Source organism: Athene noctua, chromosome 3 (assembly GCF_965140245.1).
Source record: "Athene noctua chromosome 3, bAthNoc1.hap1.1, whole genome shotgun sequence".
In the NCBI taxonomy this organism is placed as follows: Eukaryota; Metazoa; Chordata; class Aves; order Strigiformes; family Strigidae; genus Athene; species Athene noctua.
In genome coordinates, this window is record NC_134039.1 from 60,347,397 (window position 1) to 60,371,207 (window position 23,811).

General features: G+C 39.9%; 1 protein-coding gene across 8 annotated transcripts in view; it reads left to right on the forward strand.

Moving 5' to 3' along the window:
• ST7 (suppression of tumorigenicity 7) overlaps positions 1-23,200 on the forward strand; it is a 155,681-nt gene extending 132,481 nt beyond the window's left edge. For 6 of the 8 annotated variants that reach the window (XM_074903139.1, XM_074903140.1, XM_074903141.1 and 3 more), the window contains 4 exons: positions 6,805-6,955; positions 13,077-13,169; positions 16,172-16,311; positions 22,879-23,200. In XM_074903139.1, coding sequence (XP_074759240.1) covers positions 6,805-6,955; positions 13,077-13,169; positions 16,172-16,311; positions 22,879-22,974 — 480 coding nt within the window. In that variant the 3' untranslated portion in view covers positions 22,975-23,200. Of the gene's footprint in view, positions 1-6,804; positions 6,956-7,440; positions 11,112-13,076; positions 13,170-16,171; positions 16,312-22,878 lie in introns of those variants that run through there. The other 2 variants (XM_074903142.1, XM_074903146.1) reach the window with 2 other exon arrangements.
• The last annotated feature ends 611 nt before the right edge of the window (positions 23,201-23,811 follow it).

Genomic DNA, 23,811 nt, shown 5'->3' on the forward strand with positions numbered 1-23,811 from the left:
AATCATTACAATTTAGAATTATCACGTAAAAATATTATTACTGGGCATGCATTTTCATGACATTTTTGCTAATTAGATTCTGAGACAAAGGGAATGTAGGGAGCACACTCTGATCACCCTGAGAGATGCTGCTGAACTGGATTTAGCAAGAAAGGGAGACGGGGTTGTGACCTATTGCAGGTTTGTGTAAAACAACCATAGGATTCTTACAATGCTGCTGATTTTTTCCTAGGAGATTATGGACAGATTGCAGTCCAGTGTTCCATAGTGATGTTGCAGAAGTCAGATACACTTCTTATACTTTCTTTTGAATGTAATCTAAAGATGTAGGAATCCCTTAAGAAGAAGCAGTTGAAAAGTCCCAGAATACCGTCTTTACATAGAGGTGAGAAACCCGGCAAAAACACCTACCTTCCACATAGAAACCAGTGTGTATACATGGTTCTGGGAGTCTTCTCAGTATGTATGTCATGAAGATATTGGCATCCACTTTCACTGATTCTAGATGACTATGCATCACCTTCAGTTTTATTTTCTGTCTGCACAAAAATGCTTTTTACAGAGACCTAATATGGCTGACAGTCTTTCTTCAGGCAGCCACCTTTCCAGCAAATAACCTTCTTTTGACACAGGTCTCTTCTTCCATTTTTGAGTACATTTCAACGACAGTTTAGTTCTTGAAGATCAGTCCATAAAGTCTCAGCCACATGTTGTAAATTCTCATTGTTTTTTGAATACACTGGAGTCAAGATGTGGCACATGGAGGTACCAGAATTTGGTTTAAGTGAACAAAGGCAGTACAGAGCTCGGTGCAGCCTGCCAGATCTCTCCAGAAAGCTGGGCAGCTGGCATGGCTGTGCAGGGTAAGACCAGCTCAGGTTTGTCAACTATAATCTCATTGACTGAAGCAAAAATCGAACCACTATCAAACTGATCAAGACTTCTCATTCAGAAGATGTCTTACCTGTAAAAAGGTTTCTGCTTGAAAGTAGGTTAATTTTTTAAGCTGTACCAGAAAGTTATCTGATAAAAGATATTGCATCTGTCTACAGTTTGTCTTGTTTATTTAGTGAAACAACTCAGCTACAGCAAAATGCAGCTTTATACTTTGGCAGAAGCTGCCTATGTAAAAAGCAACCACTTCACCAGGTGGAGTGTTTTCAGGGTTCTTTTTAGTAGAAGAAAAACATAACCAGTAGCAGATTGAAGTCAGCAGTAGAGCAGAAAGGAGAACAAAGAAAGGGCTGTGAATTTCACTATGAGAAGAGTTACAACAAATTGTATCACTTGTTTGTGAAGATTTGTCTGAATTTTTTTTCAACCATCTTTGTCTTAAATGAGATCCTAAGGATAGTATCCCTTTGTTTTAGTGTAGCGCTATGCACTGCAAAGTTTTAGTCCCAAGGAAATGTGCTGACACTGTCTGACAACACACTGCTCAAAATTCTAAGAGTTGAATAAAACGGTTTTTATTGCCACTGAAGCAGCTGGGGTATTACTGTAATTCCAGAGGGTTTTGTATAGACAAGAATACATCCTATGTCATGGAAAGTACACACTTTGTGGAGTGATTGTGAAAAAAAGTATATGTGTATACACACACAAAACTTACAGTATTATTTATATGTTGTGTTTGGAGCTTCCCCACTTACATGTAATGCAACTATCCCAAGCTAATGCTGATAAAGTACCACAGCTGTTTCTGGGAAATTCCTCAGTTGTGGAACACCCTTTCTGAACTGATTTGCAAGGCTCCCTCCCTGCATTCAAACTCCTCCTAAAGAGCCCTCCCACCTCTTTTCTGTGATCATGAGACACAAGCTATTCAGTAAAGTCAAAGGGAAGAGAAAACAGATAGTGGTCTATATATCTAATTGTTAAAAGTGAGTGAGTATGGATTTACTAAGTAAGCCAACAGCTGGGTTGATTTAAAGACAGTACCTGCTGAAGTTCGCTACATTTTAATCAGACAACTTAAATATTGATATTACTGTAAGAAATGCCAAATTTGTGTGTAAACAGTTTCTTCAAAGGACATAACAAATGCCTGACTTTTAAACACTTTTAAAGATTTATCTGTTCTTCATTTTATTCCTTCTCATTTCTTTCTTACTTATTTCCATTCTTTTTTCAATAAGAACTGTGTCTGTTTGTATGCTTGTGTGGTTTCTAGTAAGTTGTAGTTGCTAATAGAAACAAATAATGCAAACAAATTCATGTACCAGATGGGAAATGAATACGTTCCTCACACCCCATGATATTACAGAGAAACTATTCCAGACACGTTTAAGAGAGTTTCTGACTGTTAAGTGAGACAGTGATTTGGTTTTGTATCTCCAGCTAAAAGGCCAAACTTCATAATTGCCATCAATCCAATGAGAACTTGTAAAGTGACCTTAAAGTGGCTTCTCTGGGCATGTAGAAACCAGCATTTTGGAAATGTTTAAGCTTGTGCTGTTCATCCCTCTGGGAGGAGGAGAGTTCCTGTTCAAACAACTTTAAATTCTCGTATTCTGGCCTGAAGGGATGCTGTCACAGGTGCAGGAGTGACTATTGCCTATTTGTGGACTTAGCTGTAATTTCAGAGGTAAATTGCACAATTGAGGAAAAGAAGGAAACCTGCCTGAGATAGGTTGATTTATTTTATAAAAGGGCACTGAAGTGACTCATTAATGAATGTGGAATGTTAAAAGCACTCCCAGCAGAGGAGAATTAGTAGCCAGAGTGCTGTCAATATTATGAAATAAACAATGTATATTTAATCAAGTAAGAGAAATATAAACTCCACCATGTTGCACTTCATGTGTACAGGTCCATTGTCATCCTCCAAATGCTCGTTAAAAGGCATATTCCCACATGTGTACAGAATGGCTATAGCTGAGCAATATCTATTACAATGTCGTGTAACCGGCCCAGAAGCCCTCTATGGAAGCACATGAAAAATACTGTTACTGTTGTTGTAACTCCTAAAATAGAGGTTTTTGACAGGAAAAAATTTGGGGTGAGAGAAGAGAGAGACCTGAAAAACAAAAAAAGACAACCAAAAGAATCCAAGCTAAAACAATGCAGTGGAGAAGGGCTGATTGAGCCATCTGTTGACAACAGAAATCATTGCGCAACTTCAGTGTTCACTCGTGGCTTGATTAAGACTAGGTCATTCCAGCTGAAATTTTCTAGACTGTCTTTTTGGAGCTGATTCCTTTTTATAAAGGAACATGGTAACACCAGATGTTGGTGATATGGCGTTTCCAGTTCTAGTTAAACTTCTTCATTCATCATTTAAAAACAAATGCAGCTGAAGATATGCTGGGCTTGCCATCTCCATTTCCTCCATGATAGCTAGCTCTTTGCTAAGTTTCTTATTTAGCCTGTTATCTGACTCTCCCTCTGAAGTGGAACCATGCTTGGGTTCAGAGCCCTGTCTTTCCCTGTGTATTCAAAAGTATTGAAAAGGTAGTGAAGTTTTATTTAAATTGTAAAGGTCATGGTTGAATCTGAGAGGATACCAGTGTATCAGGAGTTACAGTTAATAGGGAGTCTGTTGAGAGGTGGTTTTCTTGTAAAGCCAGATGGAGCTGGTATGAATTTTAGTGGCATGGTAGGGTTTTGTGTCTGTATTAGTGCTGTAACAACTGAGGCCTTTGGAAATGTTGATGTATAAATAATCACATTCGCACCCTGAAGTCTTTGGTGGTTGAAGACTGTAGTATGTTTGATTAAGTGCAATAGCAGCCTCTTGGAAACTACAGTCAGATGTCTTTGGCTGATTTTTTCCAAGAGCTGGAGATACTTGTTGCATGCAAAAGTCCATCAGGACCCTGATTCATTATATGGGCAGTATGAGGACTGCAGCCTATTGGATAGTTTTTGAAGAATTATTGTTTTCATGTAATTTCATTACACTGGAAATTGTCTGCTTATCCAATCCAAAATGTTTCAGAGGGACTGTGTTGATTTCATGGTCAATCTGCTAGAAACCCTGCAGATTGCTGGGGCTCAGTCCCACCTGTCAAGTAGCTGGGTGCCTGCAGTTACCATAAAAGGGGGCTGCCCTTGGCTATTTTATCTCCAAGTAGACCCTGAGCCCTGTTAGTGAAACTTCCAGGAACCTGAATGCTCTCCAGGCTTTTGAACTCTCCTTGAAAATACAGCAATGCACGAATGGATATGATATTCTAGGACATCAAGACCATCCTAATTTTCATGGACAGTCGTATCTCTCCTTCCATAATAATCAAGCCTTACCTACAGCTAGATATCTTTTTTGGTACCTATTTAGAGAATTTAAACAAGGGGAGGCCTTCAGATGCCCTCTCACAAAGCAGACTTGCCATTTCTTTGATTAGCTCTATTTTGTACTTGCAGAATTTAATCTTTATGTTCCTGAAAATGCATGATGAGAACTGTACATAGTATTCCAGATGAGGTCTCTCTGGAGCTGTGTACAATTGGCATTCCTGCTGGAAATGCATCCAGAATAAATTCATTGACAGTTTGTATGCCCAAAAGGTGTGGCTGACCTTTGTGTGTAAAACAAGAACTATTACGAGACCCAAATGAGACTTGAGCCATCCATCAACTTTGTGTGTGGCTCTTCTTGAATATCACCAAAGTAGATTATGGACTTTTTCTTTGGGAAAGTAGCTGTGGTAGAGTAATGAGGGAGGAGGGAGGTTTCACATTTTTGATCTGAGGATCTCTTAAAAACAGGTTTTTCTTTCTGAAACTGAGAAAAATACAGACTGAAAAGTCAACACAACTGAGGAGTAAAAATGATTTGCAAGTGTCAAGATACATCCTTCCATCTAGTATTTCCACTATTGCTGTAACAAAGCAATACGTAAGAATCAAAGTAATGTTTTCATCTCAACACTCCTGGAAATAGGACGTTCCTTCCTTTTTTTTTTTCTTTTCCTACAAATAGTGACATGGCTTTGTTTTCCTTTGACTGAAATATGTAGATATTAAGAATTTTCTCATCTACTTTTGCAAAAAAAAAAAATGGAAATAAGAGTCATGTTCTAAATTAATAAAACAGATAGAAACCTGCAGCTCTTGCAGCTGTATTCTGTTGTGTTCAACAGGTATAATGGGTGTTTTTAAAATAGTGGCACATTCATTAGGGCATGAATAAGAATATTTGCTGTATCTAAGCCTGGCAGCTCCCTCCCTCTTGTCAGCTCTTTATTCTATTCTCTCTGTCACTCTCAATCCCCTGTCCTGCCTACTATTAAACTGCAGCTTCCTCCATTAATCCACCTGCTCTGCAGCTCTCAGATTTTTCTGAAAGGCTTTAGAAAAAATCCAGGTATCAAACTTATTACTCCCACTGCTAGTTCAGTTTCTCCTCCTTTAATACTGTTACCTGCATCAGAAACACATGTGATTTCTCCTTCCTCTTCGAAGTATTTATGTTTCCCGGGGTTGACAGTTCTCTGCTTTGATCACAGTCTCTTCAAATCCTTTACCTGTTTGCTAGCTCCTTCCAGGCTCCTTCAGTTACCACCACCGATGCCTACCTCTGGTGTCAGGTTACCTTCTTGTGGGTGCCTGCACTGAGTTGTTGTCAGTCCCTAGATCCTGCAGTCCTCCTCCTTCCAGACCAGTGCATAGGCACAGAGTGAAATGGAGGGGCTGCACACTCACTCTCTTTTTGCCAGTAATTAACTATAACTTTCCTTTCCAAACCTTGTGTTAGGGCTTGATGGCTACTGCCCAACTCATCTGCTGCCTTTTGTGTTCACTTAAATAATCTGGTGGAGAGAACATTTGCTTTTGGGCATCCTAGAAGAGAAGGGACAGTTTCCCTATGCTATTGAAGAGCAGTCAGAGCACAGCTGGGAAATGTTACACTTCTCGGAGGAGAACTGACAAACAGGAGTTGATTTGGCAGCCTGTTATTTCTGTCTGTCACTCCGTTCCCTGTAAAGCATGCCAGCAAGGGGTGTATCTTTCCCCTCGGCAGTATCCTTCCCCTCCACTAACTGGAATGTAGTAATACCAGTGATGAGATAATGTCTGCTGAACTGGTAGTTCACTGGCTGGGGAAGGAGGAAAAATCTCCTGCTTGAATAATGTCCAAGATGTCTGTCTTTTCTTGTGGCATGAACCTTCCGTGTGTTTCATCTGCTTCTGTTATCAGGGATCCAGTAACTGGGAAAATTGCTTGTGGGTTTAGTCAGTGGTGCTTTTAATTTTCGTACCATTTTCATTAAGTGTTTCAAGTAGCAAGCTTAACCATCTAATACTTTTTTCATGGAAATCAGGTATTTGTTACATTTTGTGACTTTTTTTTAACTTTGTCAGTAGCTATTTAAGTGGCTGCCAATCTTACATATTCATAGCCCTAGCGATCAGTTGATGGCAATGCAGTAAAGACACCTGTGTGCAAACTGTAAGTACTGCATGTTTCCTTATAGAAAAACTATGTGCATCAAACTGCTTAATGTTTTCTTCATTTTATTATAAACACTTTTAATTAAAAAGCTCTTGTAATTAAATTCTCTTCTGCTTTGAGCCCTTTTCTACATCTCCTTTTGAGAGACATCTCATTTTGAAATTCTGTGTAGTCCCCCTACTACAGCTGAAGAGCAGAACATTAACCATCTGTCAGCATACCTTAGTCTTTGGGAATAATTCAATAATTATCTTCAAGTGCAGTTGGTGATGTTGTGCATTTGATGAAACACTTATGAGGGAAAGTACTTTAGGGAAATAGACCTTTTGGTGTGCATTGTAGAATTGCAGGCAGCTTTTTGTGTTTATTACTTCTGAAATAATTGTGGTTCTGCTTTTTTATTGCAGTATCTACTAGAAATGAAAAGCTTAATTCTGCCCCCTGAACATATTCTGAAGAGAGGGGACAGTGAAGCAATAGCATATGCTTTCTTTCATCTTCAACACTGGAAAAGAGTAGAGGGGGCATTGAATCTCTTACACTGTACATGGGAAGGCAGTAAGTAATTCTCTTTCTTATAAAGGAGCTAATAAAATATCTTTATCGAATGTCATGAGAAAATGATAGCAATAGTATGTGGAATTTTGGATATCAGTTGTGTCCTCAGCACTGAAATATTTGAAATTCAAACTGAAAATACAAATTTCATTTAATGAGAAAAAGGGTTCTGAAGTCTTGGATTGTGTTCTTTGTGTAATACTGGAAAAAATGTCTCATCTTCTTTGACATATACTTTGATACTGGGAAATCATGGAAGTGCCTCTTAGGCAGCTAAATATTAATGTGTAGTATAAAACAATACAGTATTTTATCACTTCTTTATTTTTTTTTAATTGACAAACTGGAGAGAGTCCAGTGGAGGATTTATAGCATACATAGGGGCATATGGAACTTATGATGTAGGAAGAGATGCTGAGGGACCTTGGAAAAGACTTCTGGTAGGTGAAGGAGGGATTGAATTGCTGTCTTCTGCCACCCAACAGAGAGATGATACGGAAGACAGAGTTGGAGTCTTCAGAGAATAGCACAGCAGAAAGACAAGAGGCAATACACACAAGTTGAAATGAGAAATTTCATCTAGACATAAGAAAAATATTTTCAGAATGAGAGTGATGGTGCATTGGAACAGGTTGATGTGTGGTTCTGGGATCTGCAACCCCAGAGATACTCAGCGCTCAGCTGGACATGTGTCTGAACAACCAGACCTAACTTGGAAGATGACCCTGCTTTGAGTAGGAGATTGGAGTATATATCCTCCAAAGGCTATATACTAACCTTCTAAGCTGTCTTACCCTGTCTTTGAGATGTGTTTTTTTTCAGGTTCCAGAGAATCAAAAAGTACCATTTATAATCAGCATTTGTGGGCCTCTTATAATGTAGATTTTTCTTTATGTAATCTGGTTTTCTTTTTCTGCTCTGCTTTATTCTGTTCTCTTTCAGCTTCTTCATATGTTATTATACCACCTTATTTTTTGCTTTCTCCATTTGCTGTTCTCATTTAGCTTTGTTAGAAAAGATAGGTTTTCATCATGATAGTTTCTACAGAAATGCCTCCATTGTAAAAGTGAATTACTGTCGCAGTCACTCTATGAAATGGTCTGAATTTACCTAATTTGCAATGTAGGCTCCCTGAGGAAGCAATGGCTTTATTTCTCAGTAATTCATACCATTGCCACCTGGGGTTTCCTCTGCTGCATCGTTTTCTGTCCTATCTGCTTGCTCTTTTCCTGTCATTTGTCCCAATCTATTATTTTCTCTGTCATAGCTTCCTTCCCTGTGACTTATTTTCAGTGGTTTGCTTTTGTGTAGTGTTTCTTCTCTTCCAGATGCTTGCAGAAATCCTTTAGCCCAAGGCTCATTATCCCATCATTATGGAACAGTATTTTGGGGAATCTTGAATAGGTTGTCTTTTGCTTTGGCAGTCTGGGGAGTCCCTAAGGGGCTGTTTACAAGGACCAGCTTTTGGCACAGGAGGTTGGCTGCCCTGCAGGCCTCCTGCACATAGGAAATCTGGTAATCTGTGCCTGAAGGCAGTGTAGGGCATTTCCATCTAACTACATTAACTGATTCCTCTCCTTATTACCTGCACAGTTGCCTGTAAAGGTGTAAATGAGAATTGTTGCATAACCTCTACAGAAAAATCCATAATTCATTTTGCACAGTGATTTCAGAGAGAGATGAACAGTGCACCAGTCGTCAAGAATTTTGTTCAGATTTTGCTCATGCATAAAGACTCCTATTCACCAGTATCTAGTCCAATAATCATAACTTTTGGTCCATATCTTAGTCTGGGTGGTATTCTTTATGGATGTAATAAACTATTTATGTCACTTTCATGTCCTTTACATGCAAAAGGTTTCCTTGGCATCTCTGCGCAATTGTGAGTTAAAACCGGTGGAAACATAACAGAGAAATTAAATTTAATAAAACCCTAGCTCTAACCAACAGTCTACATACAGTACATGGTTGGTTGCCCTCACTTTCTTTCTAGGTGTATGTATGTGCTTGCCATGTGTTTAAAGTGTACAGTTCTGTCAGTATGCTTAAAGAACCACAAGTCTCACTTCAGTGACTTGTATGCAGGAATTTAATGCCCACATATATACACTATTCAGTTCTGACCCTATGGGAATTGGGCAGAATTAAGTACATTAAGTCAGTCACTTGGGAGCTACATTTTGAATGCTTCAGAGAAGAATAAGGTCACTCCTAATTAAGACAGCCTCTAAGAACATTTATGCAAGCATGTCTTTGTGATATTTTAAACTACGAAATTCTCGGTGTCTTTCTTCCCAAATTGCATTCAACAATTGAAAATAGTGAGGTTATAAAAATAATGATCATCACTGAACTGGAATGTTGGTTGTTTCCTGCTCTGTTTTCATTCGATCAGTCGAAATACAGTTTTATTCATAGTACAACTAAAAAAGCCCAAGTGACACCACATGAAACATTTCTCTGGATTTGGTCCAGGTGCTCTGTATAGAAGGTCTTTAGTTTCAAGTGTAACAATTTCAAGAGTCTGAGTTGCTTGTTTGCCACTCCCACTTTCTAAACTTGTGTCTTGTTTCCTATGACTTGCATGAAGAATTAAAACTGCGGCATTTTCAAATACCACAGTAGCTTTTCTGATGAGCACACAGTTGAATGGCAAGCTGCCTCTGTGCTGCCTGAATTGATTAATGTAAAATAGAATCAGATAATACTGTAAGAGTAAGGCAGGGAAGTACATCTGTAAACACAAACTGATACAGATGAACCAGAGCACTTTCTTTTATGGCTGATAACATTGCTAAATAAACTGTTTTGCTGTAAATATTCCATATTTGATCTCATGTCAAAGATGACTTTAAATTCAGCAAAATCTGTTTAGTCATTTTTCACTTGTTTTCTAAAGGCAGCCCTCCCTTTTTGTAGTGATAAGAATCTTAATACTACTGTGATTTAGGGTAAGGCAGAAGGCTCTTGATTGTCTGTTTAGATATTAAGCCAAACTGGAAGGAAAAACTTGTGTTAGTGATTTTGAAATAATGAGCATTGAACATCCCTCCACGTATGGTTTTGTACAGACTCTCAAATTCATTGCATGTGAAGACCAGAAAGGCTTGAATTACTGTATTTGTACTTGGCTTTTTGGGGTGCTGTGGAGAAGGGGGATTTAATATTGGAAGGGATTTTTAGCCCAGGTTGGCTTAAAATCTTTGAGGATTTCTGCCTTCTTTTCTATTCCTTTAAACATAGTAGTCAAGAATAAATACACTCACATGATTGCACAATAAATGCAGCTAACATTATTTCAGCAGTCAAGGAAAACAAGAAATGTTTCTGTAAGTACTTCAACAGCACAAGAAAGACCAGGGAGAGCCTCCATCCCCTGCTAGACACGGGAGGAAACATGGCAACGAGTGATGAGGAAAAGGCTGAGGTGCTTAATGCCTTCGTTGCCTCAGTCTTTAAGAACAAGACTAGTTGTACTGAGAGAATCCAGCCTCCTCAGCCAGAAGACAGAGACTGGGAGAATGACCCCCCTGCAATCCAGGAGACAGTCAGTGACCTGCTGCATCACACAGACACACACAAGTCTATGGGCCCAGATGGGATACACCCGAGGGTGCTGAAGGAGCTGGCTGGGGTGCTCGACAAGGCGCTTTCCATCATTTACCAGCAGTCCTGGCTGACCGGGGAGGTCCCGACATATTGGAAAATGGCCAGTGTGATGCCCATCTATAAGAAGGGTTGGAAGGATGATCTGGGAAATTATAGGCCTGTCAGCTTGAATTCAGTGCCTGGGAAGCTGATGGAGCAGCTCATCCTGAGTACCATCACACAACACATGCAGGACAACCAGGGGATCAGGCCCAGTCAGCATGGATTTATGAAAGGCATGTCCTGCCTGACAAACCTGATCTCCTTCTACGACAGGGCGACCTGCTTATTGGATGAGGGAAAGGCTGTGGATGTTGCCTACCTTGACATCAGTAAGGCCTTTGACACCATTTCCCACAGCATTCTTCTGGCAAAACTGGCTGCTCGTGGCTTGGATGGGCACACAATTTGCTGGGTAAAAAACTGTCTGGATGGCCGGGCCCAAAGAGCTGTGGTGAACGGAGTTAAATCCAGTTGGCAGCCGGTCACGAGTGGTGTCCCCCAGGGCTCGGTTTTGGGGCCACTCCTGTTTCACATCTTTATTGATGATCTATACGAGGGGATCGAGTGCACCCTCAGTCAGTTTGCAGGTGACCCAAGTTGGGTGGGAGTGTTGATGTGCTCGAGGGTAGGGAGGCTCTGCAGAGAGACCTGGACAGGCTGGAGCCGTGGGCTGAGGCCAACTGGGGGAGTTTCCATAAGGCCAAATGCCGGGGGCTGCCCTTGGGCCACAACAACCCCCAGCAGCGCTACAGGCTTGGGGAGGAGTGGCTGGAGAGCTGCCAGTCAGAGAGGGACCTGGGGGTGTTGATTGACAGCCGCCTGAACAGGAGCCAGCAGTGTGCCCAGGTGGCCAAGAAGGCCAATGGCATCCTGGCTTGTGTCAGCAACAGCGTGGCCAGCAGGGACAGGGAAGGGATCTGACCCCTGTACTCGGCACTGGTGAGGCCGCCCCTCGATTCCTGTGTTCAGTTTTGGGCCCCTCACTACAAAAAGGACATTGAATGACTCGAGCGTGTCCAGAGAAGGGCAGCGAAGCTGGTGCAGGGTCTGGAGCACAGGTCGTACGGGGAGCGGCTGAGGGAACTGGGGGTGTTTAGTCTGGAGAAGAGGAGGCTGAGGGGAGACCTCATCGCCCTCTACAGCTCCCTGAAAGGAGGGTGCAGAGAGCTGGGGATGAGTCTCTTTGACCAAGGAACAAGCAATAGGACAAGAGGGAATGGCTTTAAGTTGTGCCAGGGAAGGTTCAGACTGGATATTAGGAAGCATTTCTTTACAGAACAGGTTGTTAGGTGTTGGAATGGGCTGCCCAGAGAGGTGTTGGAGTCGCCAACCCTGGAGGCGTTTAAGAGTCGGGCTGACATAGCACCGAGGGATATGGTGTAGTTGGGAACTGTCAGTGTTAGGTTAATGGTTGGACGAGATGATCTTCAAGGTCTTTTCCAACCTAGGTGATTCTGTGAAATGCAGCATGGACAGCTGAAAATATTGGGGTATTATGTATTTTAAACCAATTCCTTGGTTGCCTTGTGAGCAAGAGATAATGGCATGTTATCATGTGGCTCTGGTCTGTACGTAACATCTAAAATATACAGTGCTTCTAGGACATCTGTTGAGGAAAATATTGCTTCAGTGACTGAGGTTCATAGGAGTAGTGAGAATAACATGTTGATGACATTTTAACAGTGAAAATAATATATAGGATAATGGAAAAGGATGCCTTGATTGCAAAGCTATAATTCAGTCAAGTATTCTGATGTTTCCATAAACCACACTCAGATGGCCTATGACATCATCACTGTCCAGATTTAGTAATCCATTTCCTTCCCTCTCTATTATTATTTTCAATTTTAAAAATGCATAAGATTAAGTATTATTTAATCCATGACCTGAAGATTTATATTGGAACCTGACTTGATCTGCTACATTTAAAAAGAACACATGTGAGGAAACCAGTTTTAATAATTCAGTACTAATCTTTGGTTGCCAGATATAAAATGAAAACCTGACTGTGTTGGAAAACTGGTTCTCTGGGCTTGAGTCATCAGTGTTACCTGGTTTTCTGGGGCGTGATGGAAATAAGCAGAGTACTTTTTCCATGCAAAACTTCTATTATGCATGATGCACAGAGATTGCGAGTGTTGGCCTGAATTCACCAGCTTGACTGTTCATTTTTGAGGACTACACCTGTTATATCAGATACACGTCTTTCCTTTGAAATTTAAAAGTTCTGCATCCTAAAAGCCTAAGACAAAACGTGTAAAACTTTCTCCCAAGAATAAAAGCAAATATAAGTGTTAAGCCTAAATTAAGCATAGATTTATATTTTGGCATTTCATTTTTTATGTGCTGTTTACAACCAAATATAAATGTAATGTTTTGTGTATGTTTGTTTTTCAAAATTGTACATGTAGTAAGTATATCTAGTGACTGCCACACTCACAGTAACTTGTGCATGGTGTTTTCTTTTCAGCTTTTAGAATGATCCCCTATCCACTGGAAAAAGGACATCTTTTCTACCCTTACCCTATTTGTACAGAAACTGCAGATAGAGAACTACTACCATGTATGTTCAATTTTTCTCTTCCTATCATTGACATCAAAGTGTACCCAAGTCTTGCAGCACTGATCTCCATTGATGCTTTTTAAATTGAATACACTGGATTAGAATAATTGGGTTGACAGTGCCTTCCTGGATCTCTTGTCGTGATTTAAGAGGCAGCTCCTAGCCATAGTTCATAACAGTTAGCTATCTTTATTGTTGTTGACAGTGTAGGGACAGGGAGAGAGATTACTGAAGAGCTATAAATCGGTTAGATCTTGCTATTCTCTCTTGCCAAGACACTGGAAAATATGTCTGATCTTTTATTTAGGGTAAAATCCCATCAAACCAAAAGCACAGTGGCACAGCCTTGTTAGTCTTTGTAGACACACTAGCTACTTAAATTTTAAGGCAAGATCAAACCTGCTTGAGGACAGCTGGATTATTAATGCAGCTGTTACTCTGACAGGTTATGCTGTCCTTTTCTGAAAAACAGTCTTAAATAGCAAGAAACAGTTTTCTTCGTGTAATGGTGTGTGTGCTATAATGGAGAGACTGATGTGAAATTACCTCAGTTATTTATTATATATGTTTATGGCATGTATTAGCAAAGTGCCAGCAGTTCTCAGTGCTCTACAAGATACAGATACAAAGACAGATCAGCCCTCGAGAAGCATCACAGTCCAAGCTAATGAGACACTGCAGTGCATGCAGTGAAGCACAGGAATGCAGAGGAAGACCTGAAGCAGCCAATCTTGCAGTTATGCTTCATTCCCACACGTTTTCTCACAGTGGGACTTTGTGTGAGCACAAGTGGAACACACACAAGTGCAGAGGGGCTTGCAGGGTTAGGGCAGAGGAGGCAAATACAAGTTGATCCAAGGAAGGAGATTCTTCTCTCACCTTCATTATCCTGAAGAAGGAATAAAGAGAAATCTGTTCTGGAAAAAGTAAAACGTAGCCTGCTTCTGCTGTGAAGGATGGTTTTGAGTACATTTGCACTCCTTGTAGTCTTTCATTCAGAACCTCTCTGGTTTGGGCTGACAAATGTCTTGCCACTTTTTATAAACCGACATGAGTAAACATTAGGTGAGAATAATACAGCGAAAATCCACTCATTGTGAGTCTCTCCTTCACAGTACACTCTCACTGATATTACACAGAAATCCTTGGCAACTGACAGTATCTCTCCACCCCATTATAATCATCCTAATTATAACAACACCTCTTAGAGTGCTCTGCTTGCTTTACTCAGAGGGATGCTGAGGTGGGGAGGGTGGAGTGTCAGGAGATATAGGAATGACAAAGTCATGCAGAATAGCTCAGCATTCACTTTTTAGATGCAAAACTAGTCGTTCTTGTCAAATGCTAGAAGCTAGGGACTCTTTAACAGCATATGCAGACAGTTGTGTTCTGCTTTGGCAGTTATGGGAAATGCCTTTCACTGCAAAATCTCTTGGGTTTGAGTAGGGAAGGGTTTAACATACTGTGACAGACACAGGTCGGTCAGAGGGGTTTGCATACCTGTCCACACCCTGTAATTGCTTGTGTTTTAAAGGAGAGTCAGCTGGAATTATATCAGAACACTAAGATGTAATAGGCTCTCCAAATTAAAAATATCGATCACAAAACTTTTGCTATGACTGGATAACAGAGCAGAACAAGTTTGAGCCTGTGTCAAAAGCAAGTGCAAAAAAATGAGCACAAGAGATTTTAGACTGATAAAGTCCATGATCTGTTATTTAAATTTAATTTAAATCAAAGAGAAGTTGCAAATTATCTGTGGGGTTTTTTTTTAATTGATTGAATTAGCAGGCCCAAAAAACACACATATTTTTAGTTTATAATATTTGAATTTAAACTCGTCAGTTCCTGCTGTTGGTTTTGGAAACTACCCCACTCTGGATGAATGCAGTCAAGAATATTGTCCTGCCATGTTGCTGGATTACCCTGTGCTTAGGTTGTGTGCAAGTGCGATGAGATGAGAGCTGGTCACTGAAGCAAAGAAAGGCAAAATGGAAGAGTAATGTTTTGTGTGTATGAAGAATCATAGGATTTGAGTATATGGAAAGCCTTGAGATTGGTCCTGTATGAGAAAAAAATGTTTCAAAATTTACATTTATTGTGACTGTAGCTCCAAACTATGGACTGAATGAGTGAAGCAAGCAGATAAGAATCCTCCAGACCTTTTGCCAGCCCAGCCAAATTTTCACCTTGAATCTGAGCCACCATAAAAGTTTAAGGGGTATATTCTTCCAATAAAATATTCATCCTTTTAGCCTTCTCAGTGATGCTTTCTTCAAAGCCCAGTGAGTGATTTTTCATACCAGAGTCAAGGAAATTTCTGTATTCCTTTAGGTTCTACTAAGAAACACCTTAAAAATTCACTATTAAGTTCCAGGTTTTGACACTTTAAAAAATTGTTATACAGAGAATTCTGAAAATCTGAAGTATGTGTTTATATGTCCTACTTTTAGGATAACTTTTCTTGGTTCTGCAGATTAAGCTCTCAGCAAGTACTGTTACAAAGGCTGTTTTACAGTCTGCTTAAACCAATCTACAGCCGTGCATCTGCAAGATTGGCCTCCCTGCTGCTCCTGGGTGCTTCTTTCTGCACTCTCTGTGTATCAGCATTACCAAACATGCAACCGTATGACTAGTTAATGACCTGCATAAAAAAGTGAATGTTTTATTTGTAGGTTAGTTTTCCAGGGTTAGTTGTTGCACAGCTGCATTATAGTTAGTACTGACACAAGGAAGGCAAAAGTAACGTGTACAAAGGACCAGAGTAAGCCAGAAATATGATCTTTAGGTGAGAATTACTTGCCAGTAAGTTTACTGACACAGTGATAATGTTGGCCTTAGATGTTTCAGACCTTCTGCATATTCCTTCCTTCAAAAGCATCTTTGAGTGTCTCTGGCTGTTTAAACCATGTAAAAATGTTGGTTTGGGTTTGTTGGAGTTTTTTGTTTTGTTTTGTTTTTTAATGTATAATGCATTCCCCTTCCCATCTTCTTTTCTACAGCATTTCATGAAGTTTCAGTTTACCCCAAGAAGGAGCTTCCCTTCTTCATACTCTTCACTGCTGGACTATGTTCCTTCACAGCCATGCTAGCCCTCCTGACACATCAGTTCCCAGAGCTTATGGGGGTCTTTGCAAAAGCTGTGAGTATTCTCTGCTGCTGCTCTATTCTGGTAAAAAAAGAGGCAGATGCAGGAAGAGCTGAGCTAAATACTTCTGAGTATTAAATATCTGCATATTCAGTAGTATAAATAAAATGCCAAGACATGTCAGAGCAGGGGGACATCTGAGCTAATTGGTAAAACACACTACTGTCTGTCTTCTCTGCTTTGTATGACTCTTTTGTTAGGCTAGATTTCTTGTGATTTTGCCAAAAAAGGCTTGATGGAAGAAGGGCATATATGTGTTCTCATACATAATCCAATAAAATAAACTAATAATGGTTTGCAAAACCCCTCTATTTTGTCTAGAACCATAGTGACTGTACCATGCTTTCCAGTGCGATAGAAACTCTTAGTATGAGCAGAAATAGAGTGTACTGTTAACCAGGGCAAATTTCTGTGTTCTTTCCTCAAACTGCTGTGAAGGAAGTAGTCTAAATATTTGCCTGGTAGCTTTTCTTAACTACATCCAGGGAAGTCTCTGCTAATCCTCCTTTCTTAATCCACCAAGCATTAATAAATGTCAGAAGATGAGGGGAAAGGGCCATGAATTATGCTAAACACTTTTTTCTTTGTATAACCAAGAACATCACTGCTCCAGTGTCCTAGGATATGAAAACTTACAGAAGAGTTCTAGGATAATAAAAACCCTGTCTTCTTCTCCAAGAAATACTGAATATCCTCTGTTGATATATTTTCTCAAATATATTTGTTTTCAAATTGTGTTTCCAAAATAGCACCCTGGTCTTGTTTTTAATGTCTTTGGTGCTTTTGATTTGGGGGCTAGGGCGTGGGGTGGAAGAGGCAAGGCTGAAGGGCTTTGGCAAATTCTGGATTGTAAGTACATTCTCAAACTCTTTTGCAAGTGACAGACTCCCTTTGCAGGTGAACCAGGTCTTCTGCCACCCAGGCTTGTGAGTGATAGAGATCTGGTTCAACAACAGTTCTTGCATCAAGAATTTTCTTTCATTAGCTCTAGAAGACAGAAAATAAGATTAGCTGTAGCAAAAGATACCACTTTTATCAGCAAAATGTGCTGAAACGTACCTGAAAAATTATTTATTTTCTTTCTTATGTATATATGTGGGCATTTGGTGGACAATAAGTGTGAGGCTCAGGCATATAATCTTACACTTTTTTGTAAAGCTTTTTTTGTCATTTTTTCCTTAAGTAGTTGGAGAAGATAACCCCTGTTTGAGCACTCTTTCAATGTAATCTTCAGTTTTCTGATCCTGTCACAGTTAATGACCCCAAATCTGTCCCTGTTAGCCTTGTTCCTGTGCTTGTCAGCCTTGTATCTTGAACAAAGAGTATATCTCAAGCTGGCAGCATGATGAGATTTTGTACTTAGTGCTCCTGCTACAGGCAGTGAGCTATTGGAATCGGAGAAAATTGGTAGCATGTCTCCAAGGGCTTAACTCACCTGGCTTTGATTGCTGAGTGCAATCAAACAGAGATATCAGAAGTTACACTGGTGGTGCATTAGTAATTGTTTCTCTATGGTTTGGAGCTTACAGGTTCCAAAGCCATTTGGGGAGTAGAGCCAGACCAGAAGGATCTATTTCCCTGATGTGTAAGTGAAGCTGCCATTGGTGTTAATAGAATAGATACTCCAAGACTCTGTATGTGTTTATTGTTCTGCATATCAGAGCATGTAAAGTTCCTAGTCAGTAAAATAAGCACAGACAAATATAATTGAAATGTGGGCTGCATTATGTGCATAAAGTTGGCAAGATTGCTTCAAGATCTCTGAACCTGTATGGATGCAGTTAGTATGTCATTTAACATGTATTGTGACTTGATTTAGCTATATCTTAATCTTCAAATCCACTACATGCAGCCCCTGAGTTTTTGTTGTACATGAGAAGGGCAGAATTTAAGCTTGTGACATTCATTTAGTAGCTCATAGAAAGGCTGTGATTCTGAAGGCTCATTTTGTTGTCTCCTCTGGGAAAAGTAGCCCAGGTATATGAGACTGAAGAAGATCATGGGAGACATCTCTTTGAAATGCAGCTAAGATGGATAGGATAGGATAGGATAGGATAGGATAGGATAGGATAGGATAGGATAGGATAGGATAGGATGGGATAGGATAGGATGGGATGGGATGGGATAGGATAGGATAGGATAGGATAGGATAGGATAGGATAGGATAGGATAGGATAGCCAGCTTCCCTTTCAGTTTTATGGAAGATCATTCATAAATACCTAATTCCATAAATAGCTAAAAGATTAATGTACTGACTGTTCTGTGGCTGTGTGCACTGAATTGCCTATTCATTATGGTTGGTAGTCGTCGTGATGTGGTATTTTATGTTGTGAAATTGTGCACATATACTTTAATTTTCACTGGTCAAAATTATTTCTTCTCTTATGCCTGCCAATCCCAAAAGCATTGCGCAGATGTAATACCACCATCATGGCCTAGGTTTATGTTACTGCAAGTTGATGTTTACCATATTTCACAAAACCTGAATAAGTTATCATGATTGGGTGTTGGGAACGGGCTTTGACCTGTCTTCTAGGTAGCATCTTCTTGCACCTTTTCCATAGCTCATTAACCCAGACACTGGATTCTTTAAGGCAGAGAAAGCCCTTGTGTTCTGAGGACCTCTTCCACATGTGAGACTGCCAAAGGTGGCCTGTGCCACTGTGACAGTCCCTTAGGGCAGCCTGCATTCCCCCACTGGATGCAGAAGTCAAAGGTATTTTAAAATGTTTCTCTTCTGAGAAGTTTAGTGCAGGATGGAAGTCCCCAAACTCCATCAGTGCACCCATGTTTTAGAGCTAGAACCTGCTCTGAACACTGCCTGCGAGTTCAGCAGCAAGTTTAGATATCCCCAACTGCATCCAGGCAATTCTGTAATGTTGTACCTGGAAGTAAGTTTGACTCTTCCCATAATAAAATTGAAAGACTCCAGTTCTTCTTTGATTATTTTGTCAGACTGAATATAAATAACTTTAAAATGGCAGTAGATCTTAGCATTTTCACTCAGGGAGAAACATTTTCATAGCTTGTGGTTTTTAATTTTTTGCTAGGCTTTCTAACAAAAGGCTTTTGGAAGTCACTTAAGAGATGAATACAAACAGAACAAATTTCTGATTGCATGGCTTGGATAAAATTGTCAGCAGTGTTGGCAGTACTAAATTTCTTTCGTTGTCATGTAGAAATATAGCAATATCTGGGAAATGGCTAAAAATACGTAGTGCAGGTCCTTTCATAACATGGTAGCGATAAGAATATCTAAAACAATATTGAGAGTTTTATTAACAAGGGTGTCACTATATAATTTGAGTCAACAGTCTAAAAGTGTGGTGCCTAGTTACATTTTCAAGAGTTAAACTTCAGAAAGACTAATTTTTCTCTGATTTGATTCCTTTGCCTGAGATCACTGACACAGTCTGTTTCAGTACTTCCTGTGTGATGGATACGACCTCAGTTCAGCAATCAGGTTTGCCTAGGGAGATAACTTCATCTGCTTGGACCTCTGAAATGCTGAGGCAGGGAACATGCAAATCCAGTCACAGGGCCTGGGCAATAAATGGTCAGTTCCTCCATACAAACACCAGCCAAACAGTAGAAAAGCTTGAAAAGATACTTTTGCATATCTGTTTTAATCAAATGGTGCTATTTAGAAGCTGCTTTCTGCCAACTTTGAAATAACCAGGTTGATAGTTTTATTTTAAAATAAATAGTATTAATAGCAAACTTTTTACAGGTCTTCCATCACCAGTTCTGCCATCCTGAATTCTTAACTCTACTGCTGCTGTTGTTTTTTCTGTTCCACATGGAAAAAACAGTCAGTGTCAAAAGGAGAGGCAGAAAAAAAGACCAAAACAAAAAAACCCCACCCTGTATGTACAGACTAAGCCCTCCTGGGCGCTACCATGTGGCAAACAGGCCAGACAGGCATCTGCCAGTGGTGTCTTGAGGACAGGAGCACCAGGAGCTTTCCAAGGGCCAGATAGCCCCAGGAAAGATGTTGTCTACATGGGCTTGTACAGGAAAGTAGGTGGCATCCTGAACCCCTTGCTGCCAGCAAAGGTTTTGCTTGGACTTCAGTGAAGCCAGGCTTTGGTATCCATGAATTTAAATGTATTTTATAGACCAACTAATTTTCCAGGTGGAAAAAAAACTTGGCTCATTTTAAGCTACAGATACTTTGCTGAGTTTATTATAGGATACAATCGACTACTTCAGCAACAGAATTCCTATGAATTGCAGTAAAACTTACTGTCAGGCAAATTATTCTTGTTTAACTGATTTAACAAGTATGTAATTTGCACTGTTTACAAAGCTGAGTTTTATCCAAGTAGATGTGATGGTGCAAGCTTACCACATAGATTGAGTGCTACTCAAAGAGCAGAAAATATCCTCTAATGAGCCTTTTGCATTTGGCAAAATTAAAGGGACATACTTAAACACTTCACAGCTTAACCCGAGGGAATGCTTCTAGTTGGGCTAAGCCACTTAAAATAGTAATAGCAAACTCTAAGATTAGGTAGGTTGGTGTTATACTAATTCAGCTGTGATTCACATTATACAGCTTGACCTTTAGCACTACAACTGAAATACTCTGTTCAGCTTCAGTTAGAAGAATTTTTTTCTTTGACTTGTGCTTATGACAAAATCTCATTACCAGTGATGGTGTTACCTGGTTTTCCCATGATGAACAAATTGTCCATGATGTAGCGTCTGTACTGTATGCATACATGTCCAAGAGGAAAAAAAGAATTTGAATGCTTACTATTGCCTTTAAAATGCATAAGCATCGTAAACATCATACCTTTTTACAGTTAAACTCTGCACAGAACCCATTTTGGTGAAATGGATGAAACTGCAGGTATTTTCTTGCTTGATACCATGAAATGGTTGTAATCTCTTGCTGTTGAATACTGAAGTTTTGAAATATATTCAATACATTTGCCATAGATAGCTGTTTCAGCAGCACATAGATCTGTAACAGTTTTTGAAATTAAATTTTTCATACTTTCGATACTTAGAAGCCTAAGGACATATCTCTATTAAGTAATAAAATATTGTTTGTTCTGTGGCTCCAAAGGCAAGTGACACATCACAGTTCATGTCTGTACCTCTAACCTCTCCTTCCTTCAAAGCCAGGATGGCCCCATCCTTGGGCTGCTGGGAATTGTCCCTGCCCTGTGCTATCCTCAAACTCTGCCTAGGCTTTGTTGAGGAGAGACTAGCTGACATGGACCAGAGCTGTGTCAGGAGCTAACAATTCAGGAGTGTGGCTGGGCCGGGCCAGCACCCCACACTGTGCCACAGTCCTCCTTGCTTTACCGGAGAAGACAAAGGCCAACCTGACTCCCTCTGCGGCTGGGGGTAGAGAGGGAACAGATCATTTCAAAGGACAGTTCTGGTCCTGAGATGGGTAGAATTACTGTCCTAACTGCAGGGGGACCAGACCCCCACGTCTGCATCACGTGCCTAAAGATATGTGGGACAAATTCAGAACGTTAAAAGGACAGATGAAGTCCGATGCTCTCTTTCATCAGGAGAGAGACTTCTTTTGAAAAAAAAAAAGAACACATCCAGCACCAGATTTGCTTTAATACTGACCTACTGAGTAGCTGTCATATACACATCAGTGCAGCAAGCAGAGTTTATGTTTTATGCTGACTGCAGAGCAGTAACTGAAACACAAACCTCTTGCAGCTCTTTGCCAATCAGTTCCAAACAGAATTGTTTAATTTTTAGCAAAGTCGCATCAGCCTAAATGGTTAGAAGCTATAGGGTTCACAGTCTCAAGGTGGCTGATTTTGCATATTGCTATACTCTCTCATACATGTATAGGGCCCCATCATAGCTATATGCACTGTGTACAGTCAAATTGCAGTTAATGTAAAGATCAGTTAATATGTATTTCCCAAAATTTTGGGAGTGCTTTGAGTACCTGAGTTCTGAGCTGTGTAGCTGGCAGTGTTTTTTTCCTGTGATAAAATGATCTCTATTCACTTGACTTTTGTCACATATGACTGATTTAACATTAATATATTGAAACCTCTTTCAATATTGCCCACTGTTTTCTGTAATAGAGAGAGAATGTTAAGATAAATTCCAGTTAGTGATGCCTTGGTGTGTATAGCAGATACATAAATAACCCAGAACCATTTTAAACCTGAATCTAAAGACATGCTGTTTGTCTCTGAGAGGTGGTTTGGCAGATTCTGCCATTATGAAAAAGCCTCTCTTTCCCTTTAGTAGATTTTGTTTTGAGCTTTTTGGGGCTTCAATATGAGCCTGAATTGAGGATGTGAGATGTGCGAAAACTTTTGTAGTTCATCACTTTGGTCTTGGGGCTCTTTGGGGATCTTGCTTTCTTTACTGCAAAATCCAGAAATCTGTACATATGTAAGGCTCAAAATTTGGTAGAATGTCTTTATATGTGAATTATTTAATTTTTATCATGCTGGAGGATTTTACACAGGAATGCAGCAAGAGTTTCTTGTCTTATCAGACAACTTTCTCTTGAGGTGTATTGTCTCCCGGATTTTGATTTGAAGGTGTATCTGATTTCTTTGCAGTTTCTCAGCACCCTCTTTGCCCCTTTAAATTTTGTGATGGAAAAAGTAGAAAGTATCCTGCCCTCCAGTCTGTGGCACCAGCTGACGAGGATCTGAGGGAGCACGCCCGCTGACTGACTGCCATGACATCTTCTGTGCCAACTTTTTGTTGACCACAAGAAAGCATGATAAAAAAGGGAAGCAGTTCTAAGACTTAAAAACTCTTCATGGATTGTCTGTTCTCATATGAAAACTGTTTTGTTGTACAAAATACATTGATGTTAGGTTCTATTATATTTTGCCTTCAGAAAAGAAAAACTTAAATAAACTTTTGTGTATTGCAGCATTGCTGTCTTTTGGCTGCTTCTTCAAAGCTCAGATTGTGCTTTGTGTTCTTAAACATGTGTGATGTATCTTCTTCACCACAGCTAGGGCTTGGCTGTCCATTCAGTTAATGAAGAAACCCTAATAACTTTACAATTAAGCAATGGTATCACTGCCTTTTCTTACAAAGTTCAATTAGGGTGAAGCCCTCACTGCTACAGACAGTCTAGATGAGGCTTCTAGACAGTTAAAGCTCTCGCTTAAAGCAGCTTTAGGCTCTCTGGGCAGTTTGAATGGCACATTGGGCTTCTGATTCCCATCCCTCCACAGAGGTTTAATCCTCATATGAATTTTCAAAAAGTCCGCATACTTTACAGATCTTCTTCATACCACTGTTATTTCAAGTACCTCCAGAAGCTTCATGCTTTGTTCTCTGTCTGAAGAACAAAGTGTAAGTAATAGCAGAGAATTGAAGACAAATTTACCTGTAGGGAGTGATCATGGCATTTATGCTCTTATATATTTATTGCTGAGTTTTTATTGCATTGCTGGTATTTTTCAAGTAGGAAAAAGCAGGTACTTCTTCCTTTACAGATTAACATCAGCATTATAAACTGTTGCTTGAGACCA